Source organism: Microcaecilia unicolor, chromosome 14, assembly GCF_901765095.1.
Source record: "Microcaecilia unicolor chromosome 14, aMicUni1.1, whole genome shotgun sequence".
NCBI classification, from domain to species: domain Eukaryota; kingdom Metazoa; phylum Chordata; class Amphibia; order Gymnophiona; family Siphonopidae; genus Microcaecilia; species Microcaecilia unicolor.
This window is the reverse complement of record NC_044044.1, coordinates 3,713,529-3,727,424: the sequence shown is the minus strand read 5'-3', so window position 1 is coordinate 3,727,424 and position 13,896 is coordinate 3,713,529. Positions and strand designations below refer to the sequence as shown.

The 13,896-nt window shown below is 43.5% G+C and overlaps 1 protein-coding gene across 1 annotated transcript in view; it reads right to left on the bottom strand.

The window, feature by feature from the left end:
- LOC115458159 (vomeronasal type-2 receptor 26-like) overlaps positions 1-13,413 on the bottom strand; it is a 36,838-nt gene extending 23,425 nt beyond the window's left edge. The window contains exons 1-2 of the mRNA XM_030188014.1: positions 13,184-13,413; positions 5,827-6,118 (exon numbers count right to left, since the gene is read on the bottom strand). Of these exons, the coding sequence (XP_030043874.1) occupies positions 5,827-6,118; positions 13,184-13,413 (522 nt within the window). The remainder of the gene's footprint in view (positions 1-5,826; positions 6,119-13,183) is intronic.
- Between the last annotated feature and the right edge of the window lie 483 nt (positions 13,414-13,896).

Sequence of the window (13,896 nt, the reverse complement as noted above, 5' to 3'; positions counted from 1 at the left end):
CTTTTGAAAGAAACGTCCAAGTTGCGATTTGGACATCCTTGCAAAATGGCAAAATCCATCAGAGACGTCCAAATCCTTAAATTTGGACGTCCCTAGATGTGGACATTTCTGACTTTCGGCGATTTTCGAAACCAAAAACGTCCATGTTAAAAACGTCCTAATGCAAGCCATTTGGGCGTGGGAGGAGCCAGCATTTGTAGTGTACTGGTCCCCCTGACATGCCAAGACACCAACCGGGCACCCTAGGGGGCACTGCAGTGGACTTCATAAAATACTCCCAAGAACATAGCTCCCTTACCTTGTGTGCTGAGCCCCTCAAAACCCACTACCCACAACTGTACACCACTACCATATCCCTTACGGGTGAAGGGAGGCACCTATATATGAGTACAGTGAATTTGTGGTGGGTTTTGGAGAGCTCGCAGTTTCCTCCACAAATGTAACAGGTAGAGGGGTATGGGCCTGGGTCCACCTGTCTGAAGTGCACTGCAGTACCCACTAAAACTGCTCCTGGGACCTGCATGCACTGTCATGGACCTAAGTATGACATCTGAGGCTGGCACGATATATTTTTAAAGATGCCTTTTGAGGGTGGGAGGGGGTTAGTGACCACTGGGAAAGTAACGGGAGGTCATCCTCGATTCTCTCCAGTGGTCATCTGGTCATTTTGGGCACCTTTTTGCGCCTTATTTGTAATAAAAACACATCTGGGTGAAAACGTCCTAGTGTTCATCAGGGTTGTCCTTGTTTTTTTTGATTATGGGTCATAGACATCCAAGTGTTAGGCACGCCCAAGTCCCACCTTCGCTACACCTCCGACACGCTCCTTGAACTTTGGATGTCCTTGTGAAGGACTGCAGTTGGAAATGTCCAAAATCGGGTTTCCATTATACTGATTTGGACATCCCTGGGAGAAGGACGTCCATATTCAGATTTATGTCGAAAGATGGACATCCTTCTCTTTCAAAAATGAGCCCAAATATTTCTATTCACAAAAAATAAAACTAAGGAGGAGGCTAGAAACTACAAACCTGTCGACCCTCAGTGGTGAGAAATTTAATAGATCCACTGCTAAAAAAGAAGGTAATGCAGTTTCTGTAATCCAGTGAAATAATGGATCTGAGGCTTCAGGTTTTCCAGACATAAGGCTTGACAATTAATCTGATCAGTTTTTTTGACAGAGTGACCAGAGGGTTGTAAACCAAGGAGAGTGCTAGACGTCTCTTGAAACCTCATTTGGGGTACCATGTGCAATTCTGGAGACCACACCTTCAAAAAGATATAAACGAGAAGAAGGTGGTCCAAAGGGAATCTGTTACAATAGTTCCTGGTCTTCGTTATAAAGCTTATGAGGACAGATTTAAAGATCAAAATGTGGATAGTTTGGAAGAACGGAGAGAAAGGGGAGATATGATCAAGGCATCCAAACAGCCTTTAGGTCTCTTTGATGGAAAAGAAACTCTGGAATGTATTTATAGGATGAGTTATAGGATGAGATTGAAAATGAATAGGAATAATATAAGAAATATCTCTTTAAATAAAGTGTGGTAAATCCATGGGACAGCTCCCCTGTGGAGATGATAAAGAGAGGAGTGGCCTAGTGGTTAGGGTGGTGGACTTTGGTCCTGAGGAACTGAGTTCAACTCCCACTTCAGGCACAAGCAGCTCCTTGTGACTCTGGGCAAGTCACTTAACCATTGCCCCATGTAAGCCACATTGAGCCTGCCATGAGTAGGAAAGTGCAGGGTACAAATGTATTTGTGAGTGACATTGCCGAAGGGTTAGAAGGTAAAGTTTGCCTTTTTGCAGACGATACTAAGATTTGTAACAGAGTGGACACTGGGGAGGGAGTGGAAAACATGAAAAAGGATCTGCAGAAACTAGAAGAATGGTCTAAGGTTTGGCAATTAAAATTCAATGCGAAGAAATGCAAAGTGATGCACTTAGGGAGTAGAAATCCACGGGAGAAGTATGTGTTAGGTGGGGAAAGTCTGATATAATACGGACGGGGAGAGGGATCTTCGGGTGATAGTATCTGAGGATCTGAAGGCGACGAAACAGTGTGACAAGGCGGTGGCCATAGCCAGAAGGTTGCTAGGCTATATAGAGAGAGGTGTGACCAGCAGAAGAAAAGAGGTGTTGATGCCCCTGTATAAGTCGTTGGTGAGGCCCCACCTGGAGTATTGTGTTCAGTTCTGGAGGCCGTACCTTGCTAAGGATGTAAAAAAAATGGAAGCGGTGCAAAGAAAAGCTACGAGAATGGTATGGGATTTGCGTTACAAGACTATGAGGAGAGACTTGCGGACCTGAACATGTATACCCTGGAGGAAAGGAGAAACAGGGGTGATATGATACAGACATTCAAATATTTGAAAGGTATTAATCCGCAAACAAACCTTTTCCGGAGATGGGAGGGTGGTAGAACGAGATGACATGATATGAGAGTGAAGGGAGGCAGACTCAAGAATAATGTCAGGAAGTATTTTTTCACGGAGAGAGTGGTAGATACTTGGAATGCCCTCCCGCGGGAGGTGGTGGAGATGAAAACGGTAGCGGAATTCAAGCATGCGTGGGATAAACATAAAGGAATCCTGTGCAGAAGGAATGGATCCTCAGAAGCTTAGCCGAGATTGGGAGGCAGGGCTGGTGTTTGGGTGGTGGGGCTAGTTCTGGGCAAGACTTCTACGGTCTGTGTCCTGAAAATGGCAGATACAAATCAAGGTAAGGTATACGCAAGAAGTAGCACATATGAGTTTATCTTGTTGGGCAGACTAGATGGACCGTGCAGGTCTTTTTCTGCCGTCATCTCCTATGTTACCACGTTACTATGTAACAAAAAAAAATAATAATAATGACAAAGAACCTCTGAGAAAGCAAGTGGGATAGTAGAGAAATTGGTGTGGATTAGCAGACTGAATAGGCCTTATGGACTTTATTTGCTATCAGTTTTTTTTTTCATTATTTCTTTGTCTCTACGGGGTCCTTTTACTAAGCTACAGTAAACACTAATGCGTGCTTACCGCAGTTTAAAATGGTATACCTCAGAGCATGCTCGGGTATCCCACTGTAATTTTTCCATGTGTGCATCAACCCCACATGCTAAAAAATTACATTTATTTTTTTAGTGCTGGGGCGGGTCTTGGGGCTAAGAGAGGGCGTATTCTATGCTAATCAGTTAGCACAGCTACATTGCTGCTTACTGATTAGCGTGTGGTTAGTGTGCGAGTCCTTATCACCTGCATAAGGGGTGGCGGTAAGGGCTTGCGAACTAATGGCCACATGCTAATGGGAAAATTAGGACATGGCCATTAATAAAAAATAGGAAAATTGTCCATTTTACCCCTGCGTTAAAAATAGCATTAGCCATGCTAAGGCCACTTTTTGTTGCAGTTTAGTAAAAGAGCCCGTATGTTTTAGCATATACACACAAAATGAAGTGAGCTGCATAACAATAGCTCACGTGCTCAGCTGGATGAGAAGGTTTTTTTCTGTGTTTTGTTTGTTTTTGTTTGTTTTTTTTGCTTCATTTTGGAAATAGAGGGGTCATTTTACTAAGGTGCGATGAAAAAATGGCCTGCACTGGTGTAGACGCAAGTATTGGACGCACACTGGTCCATCAGCGCACCTGCAAAAAAGGCCTTTTGGGGGGGGGGGCTGAAAATGGACATGCAGCAAAATAAAAATTGCCGTGGGTCCATTTTGTGCCTGAGACCTTACTGCTACCCATTGACTTAGTGGTAAAGTTTCACACATTAACCAGGCAGCAATCATCAGCGTGCATACACTGCCGATTACCACTCAGTTAGCGCCACACGCCGGTGTAGTGGACACGCATACAAAATGAAATTACCACCCAGTCTCGCAGTACCTGGGAGGTAGTTCTAAACATGCATGCGTTGGATGCGCATAGGTGCCTACACAGCTTAGTAAAAGGGCCCCAGAGTCACAGGATCCTGAAAAATTAGAAAACCAAAAACTTACAATATACAGACCTTAAGAAGGAAGCCATGGTCTCTTAGACAAAAGTATTCTTTCTGTAACATAGAAACATTACCTATCTTTATCTCTAGACACAATTTTTATCTGGACAGGATAACCAAGTCTGTACCTGTCTATTCTGCAATAAATCATTTCCAGCTTCAGTTATACAAATACATTTTTAGTCTAACACTGAGCAAGAAGCAAACCCAGACATTAACGAAAAAAGCAATTTCTTGTTGCACCATTTTCTCTAGCTTTGCAAACTGTCTGAGATTAAAATGATGAGCCTAATATTCATCATTAATTAATATGGCACGAGAGGCTTCTACCCAGTTAAGTATTGCTGACCACATCTTACGTGGATATTTTATAGTCCTTAGCTGGATAGTGCTGCTGAAAATGTAAGCTGATCACTGTGACACTCTCCAGTTAGTGCTAGTGTGAAGTTTAGGCACAGCTAGGAGCTACCTGAGTTCCACCAACATTCACTGGAAGTGCCTGGATAACTATTCAGTTAACTTAAGGCAGCTGTCTTTCTGCCATTGAAAATCTGTGGTACACAGTTAACTCCTGACAGCTGCTTTCTGCTGGATAATCAATGATGATAACCAGAAAGAACCTAGCATTGACTCTCAGGGTACAATTCAACTGGCTTCGACCAGCTGAATATTATCCTTGATGAATTAATTTCCAACAGTTGCAAAAAAAAACAAAAAAAACATATTACCTAAACAATGTCCAATTTGGTCTTGTCTATGCGGATTAATTATGGTTAACTCTTCAGTGATTTTGCTGAAATTTATTATTATTTATTATTATTTATTGCATTTGTACCCCACATTATCCCACCTATTTGCAGGCTCAACGTAGCTTACAGAGTGTTGTTATGACATAGTCATGACAGGATCTTAGATACAATCGGTAGTAATCAGAAGATGTATGAGGGATTAGAGAGGTAAGTGATTAGGTAGGGTGGTGTAAGAGGTGTATTTTAATCCTTGAGTGGGTTGGGTGGTGAGTTGAGTCATTAAGGGTTCTTTTTGTAAGCTTTGTTGAAGAGATGTGTCTTCAAAGATTTGCGAAAGTTGGTTAAATTGTCCATGGTTTTCAAGGCTGTGGGTAGTGTGTTCCATAGCTGTGTACTTCTGTACGAGAAGGTAGTAGCGTAAGCCTGCTTATATTTAAGTCCTTTACAGCTGGGGAAATTCAGATTGAGGAATTTGCGGGCTGATCTTTTGGCATTTCTGGGTGGTAGGTCCACTAGGTTTAGCATGTAGAGTGGGGCATCTGCGTGTATGATTTTGTGTATGGTCGTGCAGATCTTAAACTCAATGCGTTCCTTGAGAGGGAGCCAGTGTAGTTTCTCTCTTAAGGGTTTCACACTTTCGTATTTAGTTTTTCCGAATATGAGTCTGGCTGCAGTATTCTGAGCTGTTTGGAGTTTTTTAATAGTCTGCTCTTTGCAGCCAGCGTACAACGTGTTACAGTAGTCCAGATGACTTATTACCATTGACTGTACCAGGGTGCGGAAAACGTTTCTCGGGATGAAAGGTTTCACTCTTTTGAGTTTCCACATCGAGGAAAACATCTTTTTCGTCGTGTTCTTCGCGTGGGTGTCAAGTGTGAGGTTTCGATTGATAGTGACTCCAAGAATCTTCAGATTTTCTAAAATGGGAAGAGTGCAGTATGGTATCACGTCCTGTGAGAGATGTATGAGGATTCAGGATAGTCCTTATGTGCAGTAATCACAAGAACTAATCCAGACTAACAAATGAAGACAGGACAAAATACATATGGAAGTAGCCAACCCTAGAGACTATAAACTGAGACAGGTCATTACTATACCTGTGGATATCTATAGATTGCTGTGAGTCTGGCAATTGCAAGTGATGTCACTGAAGAAGGACTTCCGATGAAACCAACCACTTGGCCTTGCTGGTGACATCTATATCCAGGAACTGGCTCCTTTTCCCCAGATAAGATGTTCAGTACACCACAGAGTGAAACACCAGCTTCAGAGCAGGAGTCATATATATTGAAGCCCAGAGTGATATTGGGTAACATCTTAGCATTCTGGTTGATCTCTTGAATGGCAAAATAAAAGGCCAAGAGATGACGGTTGTAACGGATATTCCTTCTACAATGAAACAAATATTTATTTACTACTTCATATATTTCATATTCTATTTTCTACTATTCAATATTGGTGCCAGCAGTTCCTACTTAGAATCATGTAAATTCACTGCTTTCTTGACTTGAATTATTGTCTGCTCTTTGATAGCCTAGCTTGTCACTCCTCCCCCCCCCCCCCCCCCCCAAGACTTGGCCCAATCGACCACCCAATGTGGCCTTCAAAATATCCTGAATAATGCTAATAAAATATCCTGCCCAATTTCAGACAAGTGGACTCCATCTGACAGATACAGACTAAGACTGTTAGCAGAACTCAATTTGTGGGTAAGACCATACCCCCTAAACCCACAACAAAACACACTACCTCAGAATTCACACGTTTTTGAAGGCACTGTATAGCTTCCACTTACCTCAGCTTCTTCCACACCAAATGAGGGAGGATACAAGACCACACTAAACATGCAGAAGAAAAAGAACTTTTCACTACAGCCAAATCCCACTTCATATGGCTAAACCAATCCCTTTAACCCAGCATAAGTCATTCCCCCCTAAATGATCTGTGAGCCCCTGTGCCAAACAAAGTCTGGCGGCCAGACAATCCTGATCTTACCTGGAGAATCAGGACAGAAACTTCCTATGGAAGGCAGGACTGGACACCGGGTGGACAGCAGACAGATGGCAAAAGGCAAGTCCAGATCCAAACAGAGGTTCAAGGCAGATGGAAGACAAAAGGCAAAGTCCAGGTCCAAACAGAGGTTCTAGGCAGGCGGCAGGCAAAAGGCAAAGTCCAGGTCCAAACAGAGGTTCAAGGCAGGCGGCAGGCAAAAGGCAAAGTCCAGGTCCAAACAGAGGTTCAAGGCAGGCGGCAGGCAAAAGGCAAAGTCCAGGTCCAAACAGAGGTTCAAGGCGGGCGGCAGGCAAAAGGCAAAATCCAGGTTCAAACAGAGGTACAAGGCAGGCGGCAGGCAAAAGGCAAAGTCCAGGTTCAAACAGAGGTTCAAGGCAGGCGGCAGGCAAAAGGCAAAGTCCAGGTCCAAACAGAGGTTCAAGGCAGGCGGCAGGCAAAAGGCAAAGTCCAGGTCCAAACAGAGGTTCAAGGCAGGCGGCAGGCAAAAGGCAAAGTCCAGGTTCAAACAGAGGTTCAAGGCAGGCGGCAGGCAAAAGGCAAAGTCCAGGTCCAAACAGAGGTTCAAGGCAGGCGGCAGGCAAAAGGCAAAGTCCAGGTTCAAACAGAGGTTCAAGGCAGGCAGCAGGCAAAAGGCAAAGTCCAGGTCCAAACAGAGGTTCAAGGCAGGCGGCAGGCAAAAGGCAAAGTCCAGGTCCAAACAGAGGTTCAAGGCAGGCGGCAGGCAAAAGGCAAAGTCCAGGTCCAAACAGAGGTTCAAGGCAGGCGGCAGGCAAAAGGCAAAGTCCAGGTTCAAACAGAGGTTCAAGGCAGGCGGCAGGCAAAAGGCAAAGTCCAGGTCCAATCAGAGGTTCAAGGCGGGCGGCAGGCAAAAGGCAAAATCCAGGTTCAAACAGAGATTCTAGGCCGGTAAGCAATCCAACAATACAGTACTCAGGAAACCACACAAGCAGAAGCCGAAGCAAGGTGTTCTGCCAGCGTCTGTTCTTAAATAGCCCCCTCCATCAGGAAGACAAACATCAGCTGTCCGGGGGGTGGAGCCTTCAACCAGCCCAAGGGCTCTGGATAGGCTGGTCACAGAGAGAGGGCGGAGTCCAGCCGCGACCAGCCAATCCGACCCCAGAAAGGGCGTTCTCCTTGCTCCCGGGTCCTGCGCCCGGAAGAGACTCTCCAGCTCATGAGCGCCGGCGCTGCAAAAATGGCCGGCGCTCTCCAGCCGCCACAGACCCATAGCGGCGAACTGGCACCGTCCAGGAGGCAGGCAAGATTCCCCTAACACGCCGCCCGTAGCCTGCGGTACCCCGCTCTCTCCTGCTCACGGAACGAGGCATTTCTGCGGACAGAGCGGCACAGGTAAGGGACGTGACACAGTGTGCTTGAAGAGAAGGCATCAGCTGATTCCCCAACAGTAACCCAAATAATGATGGGAATGCCAGCGCCCCAAACGGCAAATAACATCTGGTGACCCCCCCCCCCCACACACACACACACACACACACACACTATGCAGCAGACAAAGCCACCCCAATATGAAATAAGTAAGTCCAAAAATGGAAAGACTCAAAACCCAAAGATAAAGACCCACCTGCAAAACAACATCAAACTGGAAACAAGTCAAATGACTCCCATTCTCATACCAGCTAAAATAAACCACCAGGCAGCCATATCTGTACATAAGCCACAGCACAACGCACTGAGCAAGTCACCAATCCAGAAGAAGCTCACAAATGTACCCAGATACCCCTACCTGCCTGGTCTGTCTTACGACACTGAAGTTTCAAGCACAAACTTCTAGGCTGTAAGAAAACATTATCCAACAGCAAACCAGTGGGTCCATCTGCACAATTTGAAGGAGCTATCAACTACCTACACAAAAACAGCCAAAGAAACAAACTGTAAATGACAACTGAAAAAGAACCATCTCAAAGATGAATGACAAACCTCCCTCATTACGCCAAACAAAGCTGCCACATGATCATACATAAGGGACAACTTCACTGACTTAGCAGCCACAGGTTGTGGCCGCCTAGTATACCCATGAATTATTTTCTTAATAAGAAAAACATCAGTAGGTTCAGAAAAACCTCGAATACATGAGAAAAAGGTCACACTAGCCAATGCCCGATACAACAGCCTCACTGATCAACCCTGAGCCTTAGAAAAATAATAAACTCCACTAAAAGTTATGTACATACATGAATCACAATCAGGATTTCTGCCCCTCCATAGCACTAAAACAGTACTAATCACCCTCCTAGACAAATTCATTCAGGAAATAGCAACAGGCAAAAGCATACTCCTCCTCCAATTTGACATTTCACATGGTAAACCATAAAATACTAGTAAGACTACTAGGTTACTTCGGTATTGGCGGAAATATACTTAGCTGGATCAAGGGCTTCCTAACCACTAGAACATACCAAGTGAAATCAAACTCAAACATATCATCACTGTGGAAAGCAGACTGTGGAGTACCTCAAGGATCACCACTATCTCCGATCCTCTTCAACTTAATGATGACCCCACTAGCCCTTATCCAACCATGGCCTCAACCCTTTCATCTATGCAGACGATGTCACAATATGCATCCCTGATAAACATGATCTGACCGAAATCTCCAATGAAATCAAGCTCAGCTTGAACATCATGGACTCATGGACAAATGCATTTCAACTAAAACTCAACACAGAAAAAACACACTGTCTCATCCTCTCATCCCAATACAATACAAACAAACCCACAAGCATAAACACCCCAGATTACACGCTTCCTATCTCAGACAGCCTGAAAATTCTCGGCGTAACCATTGACCGTAACCTCACTCTAGAGAACCAAGCGAAAGTTACAACAAAGAAAATGTTCCAGTCAATGTGGAAACTCAAACGCGTGAAACCATTCTTCCCGAGGGATACATTTCGTAACCTGATACAATCAATTGTACTTAGCCATGTAGACTACTGCAACAGAATCTATGTGGGATGTAAAGAACAAATCATAAAAAAACTTCAGACAGCTCAAAACACGGCAACCAGGCTCATATTTGGAAAAACGCGATTTGAAAACACCAAACCCCTCCGAGAAAAACTGCACTGGCTCCCAATCAAAGAATGTATTGCTTTCAAAATCTGCACCCTGGTTCATAAAATCATCTACGGTGAAGTCCCGGGATACATGACGGACCTCATAGACCTACCGACCAGAAACACAAGATCAGCACGAACATACCTAAATCTCCACTACCCAAACTGCAAAGGACTCAAATACAAATCAACTTATGCAACCAGCTTTTCCTACATAAGAACATAACTATGGAACGCATTACCAAAAGCCTTGAAAACAACTTGTGACCACCTAAACTTCCGGAAATCACTAAAAACTAACCTGTTCAAAAATGCATACCCTACCGACCCAACCTAAATGCCTGAACCCTGCAACACAATCGAAACCAAAGAGCGTAATGGACATAACACAACTCTTCCTCTCTATGATTCCCCATTGTGTCTGTTACACATGAACCTTATTCTACCACTACATCACTTTGTAATTGTTCATACCGGAACTGGCGATCGCCTCTACGGTACTTTGTAAGCCACATTGAGACTGCAAATAGGTGGGGAAATGTGGGATACAAATGTAACAAATAAATAAATAAATATTGTGATCATTTTCTATTATATATACTTTTTAAAATAGGATTTCATGATTTATTATAATAGTATTTTATAATTATCACTTTTGATGTAACTTTAGATAGATATTGTATGCATTATTTATATATATTGTTTTAATTATTTTTTGTAATATTTTATAGTTTGAATATTAGTGTTCTTATATAATTGTTGGTGTTTTTTTATTTTGTCACAATGAGGTTATAATATGTAATTTTATTTGTTTGATGTGGTCTCCTAATGCAGGCCATTCAGCCTAAACACAGCCTATGTTGAGCCTCCTAGAGGACAATCATTAAAGTGACTTTGGCTTCGTTGGTTGTTGCTTTCTTGTCATCTCTACTGTTTCCTATTCTTTGTTGAATAATGTAGAAATTTGTTTTTCTGTTTCTTGTGCTCCAATATTATAACAGCACGCTTATAGTCTGAAGAGTAGTTCTATTCACATTCATTATGTTAACAATTAAATCAACAATGCAATCGTATTGCTAATTAACATTTTACTCTTTAATTTTAACTTTAAATTGCTTTCACCTCCCAGATAGGGAAACATAACACTCATAGCATATGATGCAAATGTGATATAAAATATGCATACTTGATACTGACCTATCCTTGTTATTTTTGGAACAAATCATAAAAGTCTGCCTGGCACTGGCCTTACTTTCCAACTACTTGAGTTGCTTTCAAAGCCTGTCCAAACTTATCCTAGTCTGTATTTGCCTTTTCAGGGCAGAGACCATGGAAATTCACTTAGCACTAGCCTTACTTCCAAACTGTGTTTGTCATTTTTAGGAGATAAACTATTGATGTCTGCCCAGCACTGGCCTTACTTTCCAACATTTTGGAGTAGGTGGCTAAGCACCACCACTCCTACCCATCATAACACATCAACCATCATGAGGTCAATCGAGTTTTGTTTTGAATTCATTATCTTTACATATAGGGATCTCCTGTATTAATCCTACACATTTTTGAATTCCTTCACTGTTTGTGTCTCCACAACCTCCACTGGGAGGGTATTCCAGGCATCCACCACTCTCCTCTTTGAAAATGTATTTCCTGATATTACTACCACCCTGCAACCTCAATTCATGTCCTCTAGTTCTTCTGCTTCTTTGTTTCTGGAAAACATTTGTTTGTATATTAATACTTCTAGAGTATTTAAACTTCTATATCATATCTCCCCTATCCAACCATTTCTCTAGGGTATACATAGTCAGGTCTTCAGGACTCTTTCATACATCTTTTGGTGCAAACCCCTTACCATTTTTGTCATCTTTCTATAGACTGCTTCAAGCCTTTTTATGTCCTTAGTGAAATACGGCCTCCAAAACTAACACATACACCAAGAGGGGCTTCACCAATGACTTGAACTGGAGCATCAACACTCCCTATCTTTTGCTGGTTATGCATCTCTCTATGAAGCCTAGACTTCTTCTGGATGTGGTCATAGTCTTGCCATAATGATTTTCCACCTTGAGATCATCAACTACTCTCACCCCAAGGTCCCTCAAGGCAGTGGCGTTCCTAGGGGGGGGGGCGGTGGGGGCTGTCCGCCCCAGGTGCACGCCACCGGGGGGGTGCCGCGCGCGCCTGCCCTCCGTTGTTCCATGCTTCTTCTCTGCCCCGGAACAGGTTACTTCCTGTTCCGGAGCAGAGAAGAAGCATGGAACAACGGAGGACAGGCGCGCGCGGCACCCCTCCCGGCGGTATGCACCCGGCGGGGGGGGGGGGAGTTCCTTCACGGGGGTGTCCTATCGCCGGGGGAGGGTCCGCGCTGCATCGGGGGGGACGGGGCGAATCGGCGATCCGCCCTGGGTGCCAGCCCCCCTAGGAACGCCACTGCCTCAGGGGCAATGCCATTAATAGTGCACATTGAAGGCCATTTTACAAAGGCACGTATGGGCCTACGTGTGTCCAACATGCGCCAAATTTGCATTACAACCCAGCTACCACATGCCCCAGGTGGTAATTCTGAATTTGGCATGTACCAAAAACACTCGGAAGAAAATATTTTCTATTTTCTACCATGTGGCGCTTACCTGGCGGTAAAAAGCAGTAGGTGCATGCTGCATGCCTACCGCTCAGGTAGTCTGTGAGACTATACCGCTAAGTGGGTAAGGTCTCAGGCTGAAATTGACACACACTGGTTTTGATTTTGCCACATGTACATTTTCTGGCCCCTTTAAAAAAGGCCCTTTTTCCAGGAAGTGGTACAAACTGGCCCAGCACACACCCGAAAGATGCACTTGCAGTGCCGCAGGCCACTTTTTGCCGTGGCTTAGTTAAAGGGCCCCACTATTTGTTCAGTAGTTTCAATAGTGCACACTACTGAAAAAGTTTGAGAAATCCTTGCTAATAGCGTGCAATGTGCACAAGAGATGAAATGCAACAACATTTCAGGGATTTTTTTGTTGTTGTTGCTGTCATTTCCATTAGAAATCAACATGAAACTAGAAAGGAAATGCACATCCCTAGTAATAATTAATAAGTTACTAGAATTGTAGGATATCTCCTGCCATGACTACTTGGTTATGCTCTTCTCTGTCTCTTTCCTTTTGGTGTCATTAAAACCTTTTGGGGGGGAGGGGGATACTTTCTCATATTGCAAAAATGAATTATTTTCTTAACGTTTACCTGTCACTTTCATATTATTTTTATTCATCATCTCACTGGATGAAAGAACATACATTTCTGACTAAGACCATTCATTGAATACCGGATAGTTCACAATGAAAAAATGTATAGTAATAATAATAATAATAATACTTACGTATTACACACAAACGTTTTAGGGTATGATTCAAAGCTGTAGGCATCTGCCTTGGCAAACAGGGTCATCTGAATGATCCCACCCAAGATTAGATCGCCTGTCTTGGAGTAACCTGTGACTCTCAAACTGCCTGGGGCACAGCTAGATTCAGGGTTCTGGGTTCCAGTAAATGCACCTGAAACCACCATTAGGAACCAACTCGATCCCATAATTAAAGGACACAGAATCATGTTCACAAACTCTTCTGATGACTTTTTCTGCTAGCTTTTATAAGTAGTTCAGTCATGGTTTCAGCTGCTGTCTAATTGCAGGTCAGGTACAAACAACATAGCAGGAAAAGTTGTATTGGTCTAGATCTAATGCGAATGGGAGCTAAAATTACTATTTGGATATGAAAATGTAAATTGTAATTTCAGCTAATCCTACAGAGAAAAATACTGAATTTATAGACATGTTTTTGTTCTAAAGTTTCTTTTGAATATCTCAACGTGGTGTTGATCTGAAGGGGTGAAATAATATAATAAGGGAGGGATGATAGACGGTGCAGGGTAAGGATGTGCATTCGTTAATGCGAATTCCGGGGGCCTTTTACTAAGCTGCAGTAGCGTTTTTAGTGCTCACTAAATGCTAGAGACGCCCATAGGACAGGGTTGCCAGGTGGAAAATTTTTTTCCCACCCAAACGAGCCCAAATCCAGCCCAAAACCCGTCCAA